At 43.0% G+C, this 23,102-nt stretch overlaps 1 protein-coding gene across 3 annotated transcripts in view; it reads left to right on the top strand.

Moving 5' to 3' along the window:
- The first annotated feature begins 996 nt into the window (after positions 1-996).
- The window catches only part of PCDH19 (protocadherin 19), a 101,789-nt gene continuing 79,683 nt past the window's right edge, over positions 997-23,102 (top strand). For 2 of the 3 annotated variants that reach the window (XM_004685635.1, XM_004685636.2), the window contains exons 1-2: positions 997-3,143; positions 6,700-7,027. In XM_004685635.1, the coding sequence (XP_004685692.1) occupies positions 997-3,143; positions 6,700-7,027 (2,475 nt within the window). Of the gene's footprint in view, positions 3,144-5,869; positions 6,011-6,699; positions 7,028-23,102 lie in introns of all 3 variants that reach the window. The other variant, XM_004685634.2, reaches the window with a different exon arrangement.

Here is a 23,102-nt window from a genome sequence, read left to right as displayed (position 1 = left end):
CCCCGCCACCCCCGGGCCGCTGGGAAGACTTTGGTTTTCTTGGACAGATTTCCACCGCCCGGTTTTCACAAACTTGACGTGGAGGCTAGGGCTGCGTTGGTAACTTTGATTTCCGAGACGCAAACGCCCGCAGTCCAGCTGCTCGGTGGGGGGGGATTCCGCGCCCGTCTCTGATCCGGTACAGACGCGCCCTCCCCCCCCAGCCTTTTGAAGCGGTCCTCAGCGCGAGGGAGCGCGCTTTTGCCTCGGCAGCTTCTTTCCCCTCCCCCTTCCTCCGCGGACCTGGGACAAGCCCTCCCGCTCGACCAGATACGTGGGCGCTTGTGGCGCTTGACATCAACTCGGACTCCTGCCAGCGATCCCGCTTTCCCCCCAGCAGGCCACGAAAAGGCCAGCGTGGCCCCCCCGGACCCGGGAGGGCTCGTTCCAGGCGGGTCCTCTCTCCGCAGTGAGCCCGGAGCGCTGGGGGGAGGTCCTTGCGCATGCCAGGTGCACAGGCGACGCGCGTCCCAGCCCCAGGGCTGGCGCACCGCGGCGGGTCGGGCAGCGCCTGAGAGGCTACGACCCAGCCGCCCTGCCACCCTTCGCCTCAAGTGCGGTTGGGACTCTGCCGCGCGCCGCCCGGACCCCACAGACGCGGTCGGACTCGCAGCCCTGCGCGGCTGCGGCCAGTCGCGCCCGGCTAACTTTGAAGGAGGAAAACTGAGTAGCCGGGCTGGAGGGAGGGGGCTCGGGGCGGCGCGGCGCTCTGTTGGCCCCTCGGAGCCCCCGGGCCCCCAGAGAGCCCCCGCCGAGTCTGCCGCAACCTCAACATTGGAGCCGGCGCGGGTGTCGCCCCCGCGCCGCCGGGCCGCCCTGGGCGGGACTCCTCCCGAGGCCTCCGGGGCCCCGGGGCGCGCGCAACAGGCGGCCCAAGTCGGCGGGAAGCTGGAGCGCCGGCGGCGTCGTTCTCGGAGGGGTGTGGAGCGGCGAGGCCAGGCAGAGCCCCGCGCAGCCATGGAGTCGCTCCTGCTGCCGGTGCTGCTGCTGCTGGCCGTACTGTGGACCCAGGCGGCCGCCCTCATTAACCTCAAGTACTCGGTGGAAGAAGAGCAGCGCGCCGGGACGGTGATAGCCAACGTGGCCAAGGACGCGCGCGAGGCGGGCTTCGCCCTGGACCCACGACAGGCCTCTGCCTTCCGTGTGGTGTCCAACTCGGCTCCACACCTGGTGGACATCAACCCCAGCTCGGGCTTGCTGGTCACCAAACAGAAGATCGACCGTGACCTGCTGTGCCGCCAGAGCCCCAAGTGCATCATCTCTCTCGAGGTCATGTCCAGCTCAATGGAGATCTGCGTGATTAAGGTGGAGATCAAGGATCTGAACGACAACGCTCCAAGCTTCCCTGCGGCACAGATAGAGCTGGAGATCTCGGAGGCGGCCAGCCCAGGTACACGCATCCCCTTGGACAGCGCCTATGACCCGGACTCGGGCAGCTTTGGGGTGCAGACCTACGAGCTCACGCCTAACGAACTGTTTGGCCTGGAAATCAAGACGCGAGGTGACGGTTCACGCTTTGCTGAACTCGTGGTGGAGAAGAGCCTGGACCGAGAAACGCAGTCCCACTACAGCTTTCGCATCACTGCACTGGACGGCGGTGACCCTCCGCATCTGGGCACTGTTGGCCTCAGCATCAAAGTAACTGACTCCAATGACAACAACCCGGTGTTTGGCGAGTCCACCTATGCAGTGAGTGTGCCTGAGAACTCGCCTCCCAACACACCCGTCATCCGCCTCAACGCCAGCGATCCAGATGAGGGCACTAATGGACAGGTGGTCTACTCCTTCTATGGCTATGTCAATGACCGCACTCGTGAACTTTTCCAGATTGACCCACACAGCGGCCTTGTCACGGTTACCGGTGCACTGGACTACGAAGAGGGCCACGTGTATGAACTCGATGTGCAGGCCAAGGACCTCGGGCCCAACTCCATCCCAGCACACTGCAAGGTCACCGTCAGCGTTCTGGACACCAATGACAACCCCCCCATCATCAATCTGCTGTCCGTGAATAGCGAACTAGTGGAGGTGAGCGAGAGCGCCCCCCCGGGCTACGTGATTGCACTGGTTCGGGTGTCAGATCGCGACTCCGGCCTCAATGGTCGTGTGCAGTGCCGTCTGCTGGGTAATGTACCCTTTCGGCTGCAGGAGTATGAGAGCTTCTCCACTATCCTGGTGGACGGACGACTGGACCGTGAGCAACACGATCAGTACAACCTCACAATCCAGGCCCGCGATGGCGGTGTGCCCATGCTGCAGAGTGCCAAGTCCTTTACCGTGCGCATCACGGATGAGAATGACAACCACCCACACTTCTCCAAGCCCTACTACCAGGTCATTGTGCAGGAGAACAACACTCCCGGTGCCTATCTGCTGTCTGTGTCAGCTCGAGACCCGGACCTAGGTCTCAACGGCAGTGTCTCCTACCAGATCGTGCCATCGCAGGTGCGGGACATGCCTGTCTTCACCTATGTTTCCATCAACCCCAACTCGGGTGACATCTATGCGCTGCGATCTTTCAACCACGAGCAGACCAAGGCTTTTGAATTCAAAGTGCTAGCCAAGGATGGTGGCCTGCCCTCCCTGCAGAGCAATGCCACAGTTCGGGTCATCATTCTCGACGTCAATGACAATACCCCGGTAATCACTGCCCCACCCCTGATCAATGGCACAGCTGAGGTCTACATCCCCCGCAACTCTGGCATAGGCTACCTGGTTACTATTGTCAAAGCAGACGACTATGATGAGGGTGAGAACGGCCGGGTCACTTATGACATGACGGAGGGTGACCGTGGCTTCTTTGAAATAGACCAGGTCAATGGCGAAGTCAGAACTACTCGCACCTTCAGCGAGAGTTCTAAGGCTTCCTATGAGCTTATTGTGGTGGCCCATGACCATGGCAAGACATCGCTCTCCGCCTCTGCGCTGGTTCTAATCTACCTGTCCCCGGCTCTAGATGCCCAGGAATCAATGGGCTCCGTGAACTTGTCCCTGATATTCATTATTGCCCTGGGCTCCATTGCTGGCATCCTCTTTGTCACTATGATCTTCGTGGCGATCAAGTGCAAGCGAGACAATAAAGAAATCCGGACCTACAACTGCAGGTAGAGCCAACTTTTCTTTCTTCCCCTCTTTGTGTTGTTGGATGAATAAGGTATATCTGTGTGTCTGTGTAAAAATCGCAGTGCTTTTGTTTCCTATTTAAATGCATGCACCAGCCATACAGCGCTTCTTTTTGAAAGGGATATATGTTCGACAGTCCAAGTTGATCAATTCTTTTGATCTGACAATTTGCTGGAAGACAATCATTTACTGTTCCGATGGATTCTGTCACATAATGATGATGAGCAGGAAAACAATTATCATTTTAAAATTTGCACAGCTGTCTCCATGAAGTTAGACCAGAACAAAAAAATGAAAGGAAGAGAAGGGAAGGAGGTGGGGTGGGAGTGGAGAGAGAGCGTAGAATCACTAAAACACAACTTGGTTTGGGTGGCATAGTGTTTTTGAGGACTGGTTCTGCAAGAGAGGAAGGACTGGCAGCTACCTTGTCCTGTAGAAAGATAAAACTCTGAAGAAAACCTGTGAGTGGGAGTCTGAGGAGAAAACAGAGCAGAGTTGGGAGAAGAGAGTGTGGGGAGGGAGGGGGAGGAGCAGGTGATTAGTGTTTCTTAGTGTATTCTTGGCTTGTTTGGAATCCAGTCCCCAAACATCTGGCTATGCAAAGTGAAAGTCTACCAGTCATCTGTATGTTTTCAAATATCTGGTTGGTTGATGGGATAGAGACAAAACATACCATTGAGGGACTGTATTTTGCATCCAGATGTTTCAGTAAAAATAGCCATCTTCTGGAGTTGATGGTGCTTTCCTCTAATGTGGGACTCTACTGTGGCATTAAAATCTGGTCTCTACCAGTGGATGTCACTATGGGCTATTGTGTTACAGTTTGCCTTGTAGTGTGTGCAGGGTATGGGAGGGGGGAGTGTAGGCGGAGAGGGGGAAGAAATGTAAAAACGAGGATGAGATGTATGTTTTAAAAGATTTCTGGCTAAGTGCATTAGAGGGTCTTGCTGAAAGCCCTCCCTAAGTATTTCTAGGATCCAATTTAGCTTAATACATGTCATTTTTTCCAGCAGTGTCTCTTCGAAACGGTTGAACAAAAAAGTTGTTTCTTTAGTTTGCTGAAAATGAATGATGCTACTATTTCCAACCAAGGTGTGTGTGTGCTTTCAACACACCTACACACCCAGTGTGTCTTTTGTGCCATCTGTGCTTGCATGTTCAGTCGGTCAAAATATGTTCCTGTAGGTCCGATTTGTATTTGACACCATCTGAAATGCACACTTCTGTGAATCAGAGCCCCCCTGAATATGTAACAGCCAGGCAATTATTGTTTCCCTTTTACTATTCTCTGCGTTACACAAGTTAGTAGACAAATGCTAACCACACATGAATATCAATCAGGTGCCATAAAAGAGCAGCTGCAATGCCTCATAAATGCTTTAATCCTGTTACTAGTGAAATGGCCGTGACTTTTCTTTCCTTTAGCACCAAGTCATTTCAGATGGGAGAAATGGAAATTAATATTGCACTTACCTTTGAAACCTATGACTGCCAGTGGCGATTTTTATAAGAGAAAAATGTGGGGTCTATAAAATTTTATTTATATGGAGATGATAGAGGGGACTCTCTTTAAGCCATTTCCGTAGCATAAAGTAAATGCATAAGACCCTTTCCTCGATGAAAAAGAAATCAGCTTGAAATAAAGATATTGAAGGCTTTGCCACCTCTTGGTGATGTATGGCTACAAGTGAGAGCTCTTTCTGAGAGCTTGCCAGGGAGATCATTAAAGTGGGAGGAGAGCAGTTGATTTAAAAAAAAAAAGGCAAATCTCTGTGCTCTCCAACTTCACCCACATGTGTATTTTGTAGAGAGTTCTCTTCCCTGTGATGGTTTGGGATTAATGAAGTACAGTTTAATTAAATAATTGGTCAATACAGAAAGAGCTGCACAGTGAATGCCTCAGCTGAATAATTGAACGGGGCATTGCCAAACTTACCCACCATGAGTAAACAAAATGATTAGAACTTCCCATTGATTCTGTAAACAGATAAAAGAAGAAAATCAACCCCAGTCCTGGGGTCTCGGGGTTTTACGTGCTCCCAAGCCCTAGTAGCATCAGCTCGCCTTCACTATAAGTCAACCTGAGCACAGAGCAAAAGGGTAAGGGGGAGCGCAACTGCTCAGCTCTCGAAGATCCCGGGGCTAGAGGAAAATTTTGCCTCTGTAGATATTCCATCTCCCTGTCTGCTCAGACTTCTTAAAACCCTAAAGTTCAAGAGCTTTCTTTCCATGGTAAGCAGAGGTTTCGTGTCCTTCTGCTCAAACACATTCCTCTTCCTCAAAACACATTCACTTCGGAGACTTGTGAGATGATCTGTAACTGCTGCTTGAATTGGGCTCCCTTTTTGTATTGAGACAATTAGCTTTATCTAGCAAGAATATAGTCACACTCTTTCCCTTGTAAAGATCAACCTGTATTATTTATTAACCCCATTGTGTTGCTGATTGTTGCCCAGAAATTGAATTTGCAAACAATAAGCTGATTCATAATGTGCAAAGTAATAAATGACTTTGAGAATCTGGCTACATTTTAATGTATTTCTTTTGACAAGTCTCTTAATGCTCGGTGTCTTTGGTGCACGTTGCTGGGTCTGTGTCAGTGTTAATTAAATTGAGCTCTTTATGTTCCAGTTGCAGCACAGCTGCTTGTAGGTGCACCTGAATGGAGAAGGATGCTGAATGCACTAACCTTTAAATTCCTTTGCAGTAATTGTTTAACCATCACTTGTCTCCTCGGCTGTTTTATAAAAGGACAAAACAGCAAGTGTCTGCATTGCATCTCGGTTTCTCCCATTAGCGAGGAGCAAGACAAAAAGGCAGAGGAGAAAGTGAGCCTAAGGGGAAAGAGGTAAAAAGGCATTTTCCCCCCATTCAAATGGGTTTGGCTGTCAGATTTTCCTAGGAGAGGCGGGAGAGGGGTGGGGAGTCGGAGGGAGCAGGGCTAGGGCAGGGGAAGGAGGGTGTGGAGGGAAGGAGCTGAGGACGTGTCTAAGGACAGGGTTTGAACTCTTCCCCAGCCCAGAACAGATCGGGTCCATCCTTGAGCGAGCTGGTTGAGGGTGTTAATTACAGGGCACAAACCTGGAAGAAGTGGAGTGGGGCTTATTTTTTATTTTTTTACTATCTCCGGTTAAATTAAGACTTACTTCTTACTACACCCAGGAATTCCTTTGGTTTCCAGGGAAGTTCCGGATGTGAGCATTTTTCATGTTGTCTCTCCCAAAGGCTCAACTTTCCCAATCCTCCCCCCCTTTGCTAAATGACCACTCAAAATATGAAATTCCAAATCCAAAGTATAGAAACTTTTTTGAGGGGAAGAAGGAAATGGGAGGTTGCTGTTAAATATGAAAACTTTGTGGCCCTCAGCTTGTTTTCCGCATGTTAAAAAGCACAGGGAGAAACCAGATGATGTAATGCGCCAGAATAAGAAGCTGGAGCTGAGATGGGGGTGCAGCCCTCTGGGGTGCTTAATGATTTTTAATCAATGCATGGTTTGGGAGGGCGTTAGCAATACATGCTGCCTTTTTTGTCACATAGAATCGCTGAGTACTCCTATGGGCATCAAAAGAAATCCAGCAAGAAGAAAAAAATCAGTAAGAATGACATCCGCCTGGTGCCCCGGGATGTGGAGGAGACAGACAAGATGAACGTTGTCAGTTGCTCCTCCCTGACCTCGTCCCTCAACTATTTCGACTACCACCAGCAGACACTGCCCCTGGGCTGCCGCCGCTCTGAGAGCACTTTTCTGAACGTGGAAAACCAGAACACCCGCAATACCAGCGCCAACCACATCTATCATCACTCTTTCAACAGCCAGGGTCCCCAGCAGCCAGACCTGATCATCAATGGTGTGCCTCTGCCTGAGGTGAGTGCTGTTAAGTGCCTCTGGGAGGTCCCCCAAACCTCCTTTCTCTGAGCTGCTTGCTGGGTGGACACCATGGGCCTCTGTGCGGGCTTGGTCCTTGGCTGAGGTGGGGAGAGTTTCTCTGCCTGGGCCCAATGCCTTAGTCAGAGGTTGGTGGCTCTGGTGGTTCTCCGGGGGTAAAGGCTGACCCAACATGTAGGACCTTTGAAGGGGTGGGTGCTGTGAGTGGGAGCCCCTGGGAGCGGAGCCGTTGCCATCTTTGAATGGCATTCTAGCATAAAATGTGTTTGTTCCACCTGTTGAGTGTGGCCATCCCGAGGTGAAACCCTTATTCCAGCTCAGGTGACTACAATGGGGGCACACTGGGTTGTTTGGAGGCCAACATCCCAGAGCCAGAGTGATTTAGCCTCCCAAAGCCACCCATTACTTTTGCTTTGGGCATCACCTTTCTTTGCCAAGAATAGGAATGGGTCAGTTAAATGGAAGCAAACAAGAAAAAATTTAAAATCACTTTGCTGTTTCTTGGCAGTTCTTGTGGTGATGTTTGACAAATGATGAGGTTGAAACTGTCAGTAACTGTGAAAATTTAAGGAATTAAGTATGCATTTGAGATAGCTTCATTTCCTTTGAATGCTGACTGTTTTCCAATGGCAGTATTATTATTTCTTTTTAAATACTACCCGTGGTCTGTGTGTGCTGAATATTGAAATATTCCAGGGTAATGAGGTGCTAGATAATGTGGATGATGGTGAGTGGGTGGCTAGGTGGAAGAATATATCAATTATAGTTCTTAAGTTGATTTCGTTTTTCTGTGAATTACTTAAATCCCTCTTGGCTGAAAATTTGATGCACTGGAAGCACACACCCTTTTTGAAGTCACCAATAAAGGGATTACTGCATGCAAGGCAGGCATGTCTCCATTATTCAAAGTACCTTCATGGCATTGTCATCTTTGGCCATTGCAATCAGGGATCTTGATAGACTGACCTTTAGTAGATTTTGAAACAAAGGTCCAGAGATGCTAAAGGACTTTTTTCAGATTCAAAGAGCAGAGCAGAAAGAGAGGACTAGATCACAAGACTCTATAACTCTGTGGGAAGTGCTGTTTCAGTTGACACCTTCTTGCCTCAGGAATAATTCAGCCTGACATACCTAGGCCATGGTGCATATAAAATGGCCTCATAGTATTTATATCAATTTTATAGAGCAAAGGGTTTTTAGGGCCACTTGCATTGATTGGGTCTCCTTGTTGCTGACAGTTATCCTCATCAGAATTAATGTGACTAAACAAGAGCACCTTAGTAAGAACCTGAGAGCTGTTGGGCCAGCAACAAAACACCTATGTTTCAATCCATAAATCTATAAATAAGGATTTATTGAGAATCCAGGCTTGTGCTAGGCAAGCTCTGTTGTAATTATGAATGTCAGTGACTGCCACTAGGGACTAGACCATAGTCTACTTGGAGGATTACATGTGGATCCCAGAGAATTAAGCCGTGGAGAGGTGGACCTAGTCTTAGGTCACGGCATCAAATAGATCATGATTTTGAATCTGCAGGACACGCCCAGCTATGGAACCATTTTGAGTCTGTTTCCTCATCTACGAAATGGACACATCTGCCTTGTAGAGTTGTTCCAAGAAATAATACAACACTGTGAAATGTAGAACTTGTGCTCTGTGGGTACCTTCAGAATCATAGATCGCTTTGCTAGTGAGTAATTGGATAGTGGCCATTGTGATGGCCTGCACCCTTGAATGTGTCTCCATAGGCACTTACGACCAAAAAGGAATTTATACTGTTTCTATGTAGATAAGATATATTATAGTATTCATTTTGGCCATTTAAACAATGAAGGTGAAAGATGCCAAGATTTGTGGGTTCAGGTGTGGATTGCTGTTGCTATTAGTAATGGACTAAAGGATTTAATCTTGAGGACTTAGTGATTCTCTTTAGTTTTGTTTTTTTTAAAGATTTATTAATACAAACAGAACTGGGGGTACAGGCCAGAGGTGCAGGAGTGACGAGAGGATTCATCAGAGACAGAATGGGGAGCAGGACAGGCAGATTGACGAAGTACACTGCTGAGAAGAGTAGCGGGCAGGTCAGGAGAGGTCTCCTGCATCATGTGGATCACCTCCAGGGCTGGGGATTGAACTCACACTGAAGTGGCTACAGCTAGCTTGCAGTGCTGCTTCCTAACCTGTTGTGCCACCAGGGAGTGCCCATGACTCTCTTTTCTAACTTACATATTTTTAAATCACTCTTCCTTTTTGTACAATGCATGCTTTCTTCTCTCAGGTGTAGGCCCCATAAAATTACCACATTTCTTTTTTTATATAATATAATAGTTTATTTTTACATCATTTTGTACATTTTTTTTCCATCTCAATTGTAATCCCCGCGGGTTTCCCATCACCGAGTCGCTCGTGTGCCATCACCATAGTCCCATGCACTTCCCCCCCCATTTCTTTTTTTTTAATATTTTATTCATTAATTTTTGCATACAAGAAATGGGGTGCAGGCCAGAGGTGCAGTGGGGTTAGAGGATTCACCAGTGACAGAGTGGGGAGCAGAAAGGCAGTCGACTGAAATAGACTGCTGAGGGGAGCAACAGGGGAGACAGGAGAGGTCAGCTGCACCATGTGGGTCAGCTCCCAGCTTCCATCAGGGATGGAACTCGTGCTGCAGTGGGCCTTCGTAGTGGTAGGGCTGAGACTCAACAACACCAGACTTAGTGATTCTGTATGCAGCAGATCCACAGCACTAGAGAAACACGACCCTTGGTTTCTACGAGATACTCAAGGTGGGGGGACAGGAGGCATATGGTTATAAGTTCATGGCTTACCTAAGATATTGGTGTTTTGTCTGAGATTTGCTTATGAGAACAATGAAACAAAGTACTGCTTCAAATATTTAGAAAAGCCAGTGGAAGTCTGAATTCTGATTCTATCTTTGACTCACAAAGCAGGATGCTCTTCTTATTTAACAAAGTCACACAGATCTAGTGTCTAGACCTAGTGTTTAGAGCTAGTCAGGGTCAAGATAATGTGTACTAGACACATAGAGGTGAAGTGTGTATTTTCAATAAGCAGTGCTGGAGAGTTCAATTGACAAACCCATTCACAAAGGGGAGAGGCTCATTCACAGTGGGGCATGAATCAGGGCATTTAACCTGCATCTGCTATGAAGTTTTGCATGGGGAAAATGACACTTTTACTTTCCTTCACATAACAGAGGCCCTTGAATGTGGACTAGATTGAATGCTCAGGTATGGTGGAGTCTATAGAAGAGCAGAAATGATTGATGCAACTAATATTTGTTGAGTGTCTACTCCTTGTAAGGCTCTGCTATGGGTGTTATAGAAAAGAAAAAGTCTCTGATCTTAAGGGATGCATATTCTAATGTAGAGACAAGCAGACAGGTGATTTGAAATATGGAGTGCCTCTGTAGGGCTCAGTGGGACTTTCTCATTTCTAGGAGAGTAGTAGCTTGCTCTGTTTCTTTATATTTTCCACACTCATTCATTAATCAGTTGATTCAAGAGAGCATTGTTAACGCAATTACAGCAAAGTGATAAGGGCTGTGATGAGGTGACTATAAGACTATAGAAATTTCTGTTTTACCTCATCATGTCACTTTCATATTTATTATTTTATGTATAACACCATTTGTATCTGTTCATTAACTTTGTCCACAAGCCTTTATCACACACTTTGAATGTGTACAGAACTTAGAACTAACAGCCAGGGATACAAAAATGGAACACTTGATCTTTGACCCAGGGAGTTTACAAGGAGACAGAAAAGGAAACAGGTCATTTCAGTTCAGGATAACAGCTCATTTTTGAGCATATGTTACCTTCTTACTCTTTATATTGGGCCTAAAGGTCACTAACACAGTAGGATTTCTCTGCTCGGTGACATCGTGACAAACCACTCCTTTCATTACCTGCAGTCACAAAGCAGGACTTACAGTGGCAAAATAGAGGCATGAGAAGAAGCTCCCTCACTTCTTCCATCACACTTAGGAATCTCTTGTCACTGCGTTCGATCTAATCAGTAAGCATTACTTGAGTATCCTCTCGGTTACTCAGGTGTAACCACCACGAGCAGGATTCCAAATAAGTATAAGGTATGGGTTCGGCCTTTAGAATTCACTTTCCAGTTGGGGAACTAAGCTGACATGATGTCCCTGGTAGGCAATTTAAGAGAGATTTCTCACCTCGGGTATTCCTTTTCTATGTTTGTGACTCCTTTCATGCCAGCCCTGCCATCATTTATGTATAGATTTTACCTATGGGCCTTAGGGTTTGGCACTGACTGAGAGTAACTGCTACCTCCTAGCCACATCTGAGTTTTGTTTTCCCTGGATACTAAAGGGAATGTGCTTTAAATACAGGCAGGTAGTTAAGCGGAAGGGAGTGGAGCTCTGGTCTTGAGAATAACTTGGTAACTTGGGCTTTTGTATTATGTGATCAACCCTTCTAGACTTGTGTGTCACCATTTACCTGTCCTGTGATGTTGATGAGGTAACAGGCTACATGGATTTGTGGTTTTGTGCACACATTTGCAGAAAGTAGAGGACGCCACTTTTTGCATCCTCCTTTTACACTCAGGCCATGGTCATTACTGGAGGAAGAAAACGTAGCTGAATTCTTTTACTGGGTATGGAAACTTGAGTAGAAACGCTTCCTGCATTCAGGAGGGGTGAAATGACCCAAACAACCAGTTTCTTTGACAGCATTTTAAAAATTGTGAATACTGAATGTTTCGAGACGACAACACTAAGAAAATGAGGGTGGACAAGTACTTCCAGAATTTTAGTCTTAGGTGCATACGGATTTACATGTTGGCTTCAAACAGTGTTGAGTTGTTTTTATTTTTCTACCTTTAGCTGGCAAACTGTAGTGTCTTTGATAGGAGATGTCCTAAGGGCACATGCAAGCTGCCCCAGTCACTTACAATTTTCACAAGTAGAAGCTTAGTGCCAGAGCAAGAGTTTGCAGAATGAGGGAGACCCAACTGGACGCTTCTTCCAGTTACCTTGTGCAAAGTCTCAGTGCAGTGCTATCTTAGTGCAACTAACAAAACTAAAAAAAAAAAAAAATCAGTTAGGCTTTGAAGGCAAATGAAAAGAAACAGCCCAGCATGCTTTGATCCCTAAAACAGACTTTGAAATTTAGGAATTTATGTGGTGATTTGAGTGAAACTCTGAGCTAAGGAACCAGAAAAACAGCCAGAAACCCTATCAGATGTCAGACTCAGTAATCACTAGAAAATTAATAGGTTTGATGAGGCTGGCTTGGATAGCAAGGACATGACTCAAAGCACCACCTTCATTAAAACAAACCAACAAACCCTTCTGCAAGCATTCTTTTACTTTAATTTTCATATGACAGGGGTCTGGGAGCCATCTAAGTCTTATCCTTAAGGGTCAAAAGTAACCCTCGGGGCTGCAGAAGGAAGCAGAGGAAAAACAGCTCAGCCCCATCTTCACAAGCCTGCTTCGACAAATCAAAGTCTCCGCTTCCACTAGCAGACAGGCTAAGGTCACCTATTGCCAACACTGTATCTTATTGGTCCTTTAAACAACTAGCCCAGGCGGCTTGTTCCCCAGCGGGGATAGTCTTGCAAGATGTGTTCCAGAATAAACTGTTCCTCTGTCGTCTCCATGCAACTGCCACAGAACTGAGTGAGTTTACATTATTATTTGCTAATTTATTATTATCATTCCTTATTGGCAATTAACTGGTTACCTTAGAGATCACCTCTCTCCCTATACACCTTCACTAAAGTTGAGCTCAGCCAGAGTGCTTGCTAATGATCCTGAGATTTCTCTTCCCTGGGGATGGGAGGCAGGCCATTTTCCATAGAGGGCTCTGAGGCTTTGGAATTCCTCTTATCAGAGACCACTTGTTTGAGGTCTGGGTGACTTCACTTGACTTTTCTCTGTCTGTCAGATTTATAAGGTGGGAGGCACTGCAGAACTCTTCCTCCCTCCCTCCTCAGTGGGCTGTGGTTTGGTATACTTTGCCCGGAGGCTGGAGTTAGGACGTTGGGGGATGCTTGTTAGGAATTAGAGGACTAAAAGAGGATGAAGTCACCTCCTGGCAAAGCTGGAGTCTTTCAATTATTTCACTGCAGTGTATGTGAGGCGTCTGCTTGGAGTTTCTGATGTTGACCCCTCTGCATGTGTGTCTTAGCTCGCAGGGCTTAGGGGAGTCCAAGCTTGGCTGGATCTAGAGTCTCAGATGTGGGGAAATGAAGCCATTAGTACAAGAGGCCTGTGTGTGAGAGGCGGGAGGCAGGCTCTGGAGCTGCCATTTTCCCCCACTGAGAGGAGGCTTGATTTCTTGATGTGTGACTGGCTGATCTTTAATGGGAGCCTCATTTACTTCGAACAATTGAGAGGCTCGAAGTGAAAGTCCCAGAGGATCAGTTGTTTGTAGAGAGAAATGCTCTTCAAGTTACATTTCCTCTTTGACTGTTGTGTAGTTACCAGTGGTTTTTGTGTGGGCTGCCTGGTGAGGGTCACTCAGCTTCCAGTCCTTGTATCCAGACTGTTAGTATCAGCACCTCCCTGAGTCCCTTCAGGGATGGGGAGGAAAAGTACTGAAGCTGTGAAGAGAAGGGCTGTGTCAACTTGGGCTTCCAAGGCCAAATCTCATTTGCTATCACTCAGCATTTGCTTACAAATATTGACTAAGTCCATATGGCTTCACAGTACTTCTGGAAGAGGTGTCAGAAAGGACAGGTATTTGCTTTCTGGAATCATGAAAGTGGCGCTCCAGACAAGGCACATGACTCAGCCAGACACACAACAGTGTGACCAAACCAGACTCCATTTTGTTTGACAGCAGTTTCTCTGGTGTAGCCTCCAAGTGTTCTGTCACATCCAGCAAAGCTGGTTGGTTTCCACAGAAATACCTGTGGCGCCACCTTTGAACAGTAGCTGTGTTCCTGAAGAGCTATGTAGCGAAGTATTTGCTTTGTAAATTAGACCCCATTTTAACGATCTGTGGTAGCATTCCATATTTATAGAAGCCCCGTGGTGGATTCTATCCTAAAAGAAAGAGCCCTTGTGTAATATGAATAAGCAACTCCTGGCTGATTTCCTTTCTAAGGCTGGATTTTCACATATCTTGTTTGCGTAAAGTGAGATTCCTCACATCGGCAAGATTTTTAGAAGCTTTGAGAGGTAGACTAATCCGTTATTGCCTTGAATTCTCACTATTTAACCTTTCTGGTTGAATTTCACTTAATTAAAAAACGTGATTATGTAATATTTAAAATACATGGAGTCCAGAAAATACAGATGCATACCACCTAGATTTAACAAATGTTAACATTTCGTATTTGCTCCAGATTTAAAATAATTATATAAAAGGTTAGTGCTACTTCTTTCCCATTCTGGTCCTCTCTCTCCACTCTTTGTAAGCCCGTGAACTGGAAACCAGATCCCAACATGAAGGGCTCAGGTGCCCTCTTGAGCTTGCTCCTCAGAAACATAGCTCCCATTTTGCTGCCTCAGATTCTAGAAGTTCCCCAAGTCAAGCAGGGTTTCCTGGATTGAGCAGGGCCTGGGAATTACTTTGGAAAATGAAAGGGTTCTCCCAGACTTCCTTGAAATTCAGCCCTTGAGAAGGGAGATGATGACTTGTCAGAAAGAAAAAATGAGAGTGAAAGTGAGACAGATTGACAGACAGACAGGTGTTAGGCAGGGAAGGCTGTCTTGAATTTTGAGCAGACCATGTGGGACTGAAATGGGAAACAAGCTGGATAGGAAGCCAGTGTTCTGGAGCTCAGTGTTCATGGGCTGGCACCAGTGATTCTTCACATTAGATGCCCTGCCTCGATGTGCGCAGCCTTCGGATGCTCCATTAAGTCTCTGAGTGCCAGGGTGGCCAGTGTTCTGCTTCTCCCACTGGGCCCCATCTGGCTGCAGTTCTGTGGCAAGCTGCTCTCCTTCATTGCCACCGGCACTGGCCCTGGCAGCCTCTGTTTGTGGATTATTTTTGCTCCTAAATCTGATTTCCAGAGCATGAAGGGCACCTCTTTCTTCTTAGAGTGTGTAGTTTGCTTTTCTGAACAAAATGAATTCCCTGTGTAAGCTGGCAGGAAGAAAAGTTCAATGCAAATGGCAGACTCTCCTTTTTTTCTTTTTTTAGGGGGGGGGAGAAAAAGAGAGGGAGAGGGAGAGAGAGAGAGACAGAGAGAGGCAGAGAGAGAACAACATACCTTATTTGTTTCTCTCCCACTTATTCCCCCTCTGTGGTGATGGAGCTTTCCAGAGGTTATCCTTATCCCGGTCTTAAGGAGGTCTTAGGGTTGAGGTCCTCAGAGACTTCTCCCTACCTTTGATACTCTAGCAGTTGACTCCCTGAGGAAATGCTTATAAACATAGTCACAGCACCTTTTGATCCCTCAAATGTGAGGCCAGAGTACCCAAATTTGATATAGCCCAGGGATACCTAGATCTTCAGGGGACTATTTTCAGTTCAGAATTCTGTAGCCAAATAATCGTTACTGTGCATAAAACCCAGCTTAAGAAAACTTTATAGGGACCTGTGATTCCTGACAAATTCTTCACTGAGGTTTATCTTTGTTTATCTCTTGGGGATAATTCTGTCTCAAGCCCTCCTCTCCCTCTTTCATTCGGTTGAACTGAGGACATCTGGCTTGGGCTGCCCATGTGTATAGGTAGTTTGTATATAACTGAATCTTGTCTAAGATGTATGAGGAGAAAGACCAGATCATACTGCATTCACAGGGAGAGATTTAACCTTTAAACAACTTTTTCTTTTTAACAATAAAGATGTCTGTGATCTAGCATTCATATTTGCAACTTGTCATGCTTGAGGGAGGCAGGAATCTGGAAATACAGGGATGAGCAGAGGCAGAGGCTGCAGGTGATGTTGAATGACTTACTGGAAGACCGATTCTCTCTTCTGGGCTGTAAGGCACAAAGTCCATGGGGAGGATACCAGCAAACTGCACTCAGATGACTGGCATTGACTGTGTTCTTGCTGTACTGGTCATTTCTTTAATTAGTGCCCTTCCATTTTCTCAAGTATGGACTTTTGAATGATGAAATATGCTAATGGCAACATTTGTTCTTAAGAGCTTAGGGGAGAGAACATGATGGCATTAGTATTAAATAATGGCTTTTTCATAGTGGAATTTTGCCTGATTTTTAATTGCAAAACAATTTATGATAGTTACGGCTCTTTAGAAACAAATCTTAAATGCTATATGTGAAACAACAATTTTCTGTATGACTGGCGAGCTTTCTAATGGGATGTGTATCCTTATACCTCTAGGTCACTCTTTGTAATTTTCCCTCTATGTTAGAAATGGAAAAAAAGCCATATGCTTTATTGCAGTAAGAAATACAATAAGGAAATGCCTGAAATGGAACTGGAGTTAAAAAGCCTTTGCATAAACTCTACATTGTGTAGTGACCTGAGAGAACAAAATCTCATGAAATGGTATGGCCCTGGGCGTTGCTGGAAGGGTCCTTGGTGGCTGAATCTTTGTACATCTGCTCATCCGGTGCCTTCAAGCAGAGATCGAGGAAGGTAGAGAAAAAGCAGGAATTGCAAAGACTACGCACGGAGTCACATGTAGAGGCATAGCATCAAAACACCAGTGAGTACACAAACCTTGCCTCCTTGGGTCTGTTCATGTTCGAGAGATGAATAGGAGACGCACTTTTTTTTTGCCTGGCACACCTGTAATACTCATTGTTTGAGCCTGCCAACTTCCATTACGACAGTGATTGATAATGCAAGAGGGACCTCAAGTCACTGTATCCCCAAGGATGGTGATCTAGGAGTCTGTGACTCTCAGGTAGGGGAGGAGGTCACCAGCAACATAAAGGGAAAAGAATTCAAAATCTCATGAATGAGAAGCTATAGTTTTTCTAAACGTATTGTTATTCAGAAGGCTGGACTGAAAAATCCAAACATGGGCCAAACTACCAATGCTGGAACAATTATGTGAGGACATTGGATCAGGGGATCTCCAAGTTTTCTTCCAACTTTGAGTGTAATTCTGCGAATTTTGCAGCATTGGTTTGAAAGGTTTCATATAGCTGACTGTGCTTGGTTTGAGTTCATACAATGGCAGTGGCAACAGTGGCAACTCTTAGGTGGTACTGATGGTGAGGGACTTAGCTACTACAGAGAACATAACCTGTACAGCTCTTCAGTTTGTACATGCGGTCAGCATAATTCATGTGTACTCTGAGCTGTGAGTGTTTGTGTCGATCTCAGTAGCCAGCCCATTCAAATAGGTCCCCGAGTTCCTTCAAACAGGCACCAGTGAGTACAGTAACCTTGCTTCCTTTGGTCTGTTCTTGTCTGAGGGATGAGTAGGAGATGCACTTTTCTTTGCCGGGCATGCTAAATCTTTCAGAAGAACACAAATTCACTTAAATATAAATTATGTTGATTATCACACTACCTAAAAATTCAGAGCTGCAAGTCACCAATATCTCCTTTATAAAGTAGGTATCCTAGAGAACTGTTTTGTATATCATGATAAATTATCTAACCTTTCATACCGTTGAAGGCCAGCATTATGGAAATAAGCAGCTTTTTATTCCATTCTAAGGTCAGTCTAACCAAATTATGCAACTTCTAATGCAATTGCTTGAAGCTTCCACTTTGAAAGTTTCCTCATTTTAATACCTTGCAACAGAGATAAATATTTTAGCTATTCATGCTTAACAATATATTTCACTGATTGTCATTCTCTTTGTGGCACTTGTTGGCACGAGAGGCAGTTCACCATGGCTTTGCTCATTTTGCTGTTTGCTATAGATAATCAGCAAAGAGCCAGAATTCAATAAAAATGTATTTTTGTTGTGATTTTTAATTTCAGGCCACAGGAGGCTAACTGAAGCTCTACAGAAACAATATATACGGGGCACTTGGGATTTTGCTTGAGAGCCAAAAATGAGTTAGAATTTCTTTGAAAGTAGATTTGATTCCAAAATTATTAAACTCGGTGCATGTTGGAGGTTGGCGGATTACATTCAGTAGGATTTGGGGCACTGTCTGTAACAAAGCAATCTATTTCTTTCAGGGAGTAAACTGCTATTTCAGGAGAAGGGATGGTTAGCTTGGGACCCCTTTCAAAACTCAGTTTTACTTTTACGTTCCCTAAAGACTCTTTTTGAAAGTCTCTTTGAGGGAGGGGTCAATTCTGTACATTTCCTTTTGCACAGTTACTGGTGTTATCAAGTATGCGTCATTACTGATGAGTTTCTATCGTTCTCATAGCGGTTATTTTGCCCTCCTCTTTAAAGATACTCACTTATTTTAGGTAAAGCCTAGCCCTTAATCATGATTTGCTGCTAAACTTTAGTGAATGGACTTATTGTTTAGTAGTTAGGCTCTTTTAAACAATATTTTGTCTTGAAAACATTCATTGATTTATCCATCTCCCAAATATTTGCTGATTATATTTTACTCACTCACCTGTACCCAGCACTTAGGGATATCAGAAAGTATAACTGCTACCTACCCTCATAGCTTATGTAATTACCTAGAAGACAAGATGAACAGTAAAAAAATATTTGAAAAATCAATGGGAGAAGTAAGTATTATTCTCTAAGTGGTTAACAATGTAAAATCATATCACTTTGTTTCCTACTTTATGAGAAAATAAATTCCACATAGGTTAGTTAAAACTTTAAGGTGAAAAAACAAATAACAAAGTTATGAAATGACATAATAAATATCTAATATTGAAATTATAAAATATTTCAGATAAAATAAAAGCAATGGACAGGAAAAAAGAAAATATCAGCAACTGTGTAAAATTTAAAAACGTGTGTCTGCTAAAAAATTATAAGCTAAACTAAAAAAAAACTTAATAGCTGGGAATGTAAGTTAAATTTATATAGCAGAAAATTATCTTTATTAATTGTACAAATATTTACTGAGTGTATACTATGTGTTAGTCATTATTCAATGTGCTGGGGATACAGCAGTGAACTAAACAATGTCCTTGTTTTCACTGAATTTATACTTTTATAAATATATAAAACACATAGTAAAAAAGTATATGTTAGGCCAATGGGGGAAAAAAGGAGCATGGTAAATCATACATGTTCTGTCAGGAATAAGGGGCCACTAGGAAGGTCACAGAAGACACCCTATATAAGGGAACATTTAAGAATGCCTTTAATACGTAAAGAAATTTTGGATATCAGTAAATGAGACAAATACCACAATATGAAAGTTGTGCATAGGATACAAAAAGTAATTATTAAGGAAGTAGATAGGAAAGGCCAGTAGATAGGGTAATATTTTAATCTTATTAACCAAATAATAGCAATGGAAGGCTGTTATTAATTTTTAATGACATATACAGTATGTTTTATACAAAGTATTTAAAAAGTCAAGCAATATACCTATGTATAAAATAGTAGTTAAAAGACTCCACAATTCTTTCCTGATAAATTTGTTACCTCAGAGGAAGTATAGAGAATTTGATGTGAAAATTATAATTCTTTTTACTTATCAAATTAAGAAAGCTTAAAAAAAAACTGTACTCTGCATTGGCAAGGGTGTGGTTACCATATATTGCTATCTGGAATACAATAGAATTAAAATTGATATAATGGTTCTTGGAAGTAATTTGTCAATACACATATTAAAAGCCCTAAAATATTTTATATTTCTTCTGAAATTTATCCTAAGGAAATCATTTTAGATCTGCTTAGAAATTCATGTACAAGCATGTTGATGTCAGCATAACTTATAAAAATAAAATATTGGTACTATTCTAAATACCATCAATATGTGAGTGACCAAATATATAATATTATACACATTGCTAGAAGAGAATGAAATCATTAAAACAAAATGTTGTGGAATATAATTTAAAGACATAGGAAAATGCTCATGGTATAAAACACATTCAGAAAATTATTTAACCAAAGAGCCTGCATAGATAAATTCCAAGTGTGTGTGTGTGTGTGTGTGTGTATACATATATACATATGTGTATGTATATATATATATATATGCATAGAAACAAACTAAAAGGAATATTACCAAAGAATCAAATAGTTATCTCAGGTTGCACAGAATTCTGGTTTTTAAACATATTTTTATGTTTTCCTAAGTTTTTATATTGGATATATATTATTTTTTTTTAAAGATTTATTTATTTATTCATACAGAACTGGGGTACAGGCCAGAGGCTCAGGGGCGGTGAGAGGCTTCACCAGAGACAGAGTGGGGAGCAGAGCAGGCAGATCGACGAAGTACACTGCTGAGGGGAGCAGCGGGCGGGTCAGGAGAGGTCTGGCTCGCCATGTGGTCTCCTCCGGGGCAGGCGGCAGGCGGGAATCGAACTCATGCGGAAGTGGCTTCAGATTCTCAGTGCTGTGCTTTAACCCGCTGCGCCACCAGGGAGGGCCAAGATATATATTATTTTTGAGATAAGAAATGAAATTATTTAAGAAAGTTAATTACTATATTACACAGCATATATTAGGGACCAAAGAGGGAGCATAGAGAGGATTATCAGTTATTCTGAGGGGGGCCCAGATCAAATATATTCTTTGTTTTCATTCAGATCATACCTTGAAAATATTTTTTTCTTATTTTTCCCTTTTTGCTGATCTCTCTCTTATGATAATAAGCATAGAATTTTATATTCAAAAATAACTCTTTTTTTTTTTAGGTTTCCCTTTGAAATGTGAGAAATAATGTTATGAAAAATATTTTCCTCCTTCACTCTTTGTGCCCATATGTATACTCCTGTAAAAGTAGATTTATCTCTCCAGTGTTAGACATCTGGTTCACAAATGTTATTTTTAGACTAAGAAGTTTTAAAATAGAAAAAATTTAACTGTAATCTGTACTGATTTTTAATTCCGTGAAAATGAGAATAGATTTTATTTAAGTTTACTTTTGCCAAAGTATATATTTCAATGCCCTTTTCAGGATCAAGTTGCTAATTTGAGGGAAGATCTTTAATATGTTCCTAAATATTTTTATTTCATCTTTGACATTCTTGGTTCGGAGGCATACCATAGCTCTTATAATTTGGAACAACAACGACAAAAAAGACAGAGGGAGTTAATGAGTTGGCAGTCATTGAGATGCTCAAAATTTCAAATTCAGTCTTAACTAAATGTGGTTTCTTTTTTTCCTCAACAAAGTGGAATGAGTTCAGTCCTTTTAAGAAACACACATTTCTTTGATTGCCTCTCCCTCTAATAACCTAACTTTGAACAGTATAGATACAAACCTAGGATCCTTTAGGACAAGTCTTTAATTGATGGTTGCATAAACTTGTTCAGAGGCTAAGCATTGCATTCAAATGCAAAATGTTTATTTAGTAGCCTTCGTAGATATCAGAAAGATTTAAGTATTGCAAAGACAATTCTCATTGAAAAACAAACAGATGCTATAATTCTACCCACTGCTCCCCCCCCCTACCCCACACAGTTTAACAGAGGAGAATGTCATCTGTATATTGTCACTGTGACTGTAGATGAAGCGTTTGCCTGCTGCGGGAAAACATCTGTGGCCTGATTCTGTAGTCTGTCCATTGGATGGATGGAGACGATGAACATATGACCATATTTCTTGCATGTGCAATCATTGAACTAGATGAGTTTTGATTCCAATTGTGCTTTTCATGCTACAACATGGAGTACTTCAATAGAAATAGATTATCTATTACTTGTACACGCGAGTGCAAGGGAAGAAGGGACTGAAAATTAGGTAATGTTCAAGGAAACATCATTAGTACCCCCCTTCTTTGTTCAGTTCTGTAATGTAAAAATCCTTATTTTAAAAAATATTGAAAATAATTAAAACTGGTTATGAAGCAATTTAAGGTTCACATTTTCACTTTATACAGTTAAAAGATGAGATTATTTGGATTAGAAAGTATTTCCAGGAGATTAAAATTAATTTCTCTGTCATTCATGTGTCTGTGTAGCTTTGGGGCTACATGTTGACACTTGGGGTTACATGTGTGCCCCTGTGTCACTCACCCTCCGTCAAACCTATCCTTTTCCTTCCCCTACCCCTTTCTCCCTTAGTCCCCCTAATACAGGAATAAGGGGCCACTAGGAAGGTCACAGAAGACACCCTATATAAGGGAACATTTAAGCAATGCCTTTAATACGTAAAGAAATTTTGGATATCAGTAAATGAGACAAATACCACAATATGAAAGTTGTGCATAGGATACAAAAAGTAATTATTAAGGAAGTAGATAGGAAAGGCCAGTAGATAGGGTAATATTTTAATCTTATTAACCAAATAATAGCAATGGAAGGCTGTTATTAATTTTTAATGACATATACAGTATGTTTTATACAAAGTATTTAAAAAGTCAAGCAATATACCTATGTATAAAATAGTAGTTAAAAGACTCCACAATTCTTTCCTGATAAATTTGTTACCTCAGAGGAAGTATAGAGAATTTGATGTGAAAATTATAATTCTTTTTACTTATCAAATTAAGAAAGCTTAAAAAAAAACTGTACTCTGCATTGGCAAGGGTGTGGTTACCATATATTGCTATCTGGAATACAATAGAATTAAAATTGATATAATGGTTCTTGGAAGTAATTTGTCAATACACATATTAAAAGCCCTAAAATATTTTATATTTCTTCTGAAATTTATCCTAAGGAAATCATTTTAGATCTGCTTAGAAATTCATGTACAAGCATGTTGATGTCAGCATAACTTATAAAAATAAAATATTGGTACTATTCTAAATACCATCAATATGTGAGTGACCAAATATATAATATTATACACATTGCTAGAAGAGAATGAAATCATTAAAACAAAATGTTGTGGAATATAATTTAAAGACATAGGAAAATGCTCATGGTATAAAACACATTCAGAAAATTATTTAACCAAAGAGCCTGCATAGATAAATTCCAAGTGTGTGTGTGTGTGTGTGTGTGTATACATATATACATATGTGTATGTATATATATATATATATGCATAGAAACAAACTAAAAGGAATATTACCAAAGAATCAAATAGTTATCTCAGGTTGCACAGAATTCTGGTTTTT

Source organism: Condylura cristata, unplaced genomic scaffold (genome assembly GCF_000260355.1).
Source record: "Condylura cristata isolate star-nosed mole 26May11 unplaced genomic scaffold, ConCri1.0 scaffold00019, whole genome shotgun sequence".
Taxonomy (NCBI): domain Eukaryota; kingdom Metazoa; phylum Chordata; class Mammalia; order Eulipotyphla; family Talpidae; genus Condylura; species Condylura cristata.
This window is presented reverse-complemented; position numbering and strand designations above follow the sequence as displayed.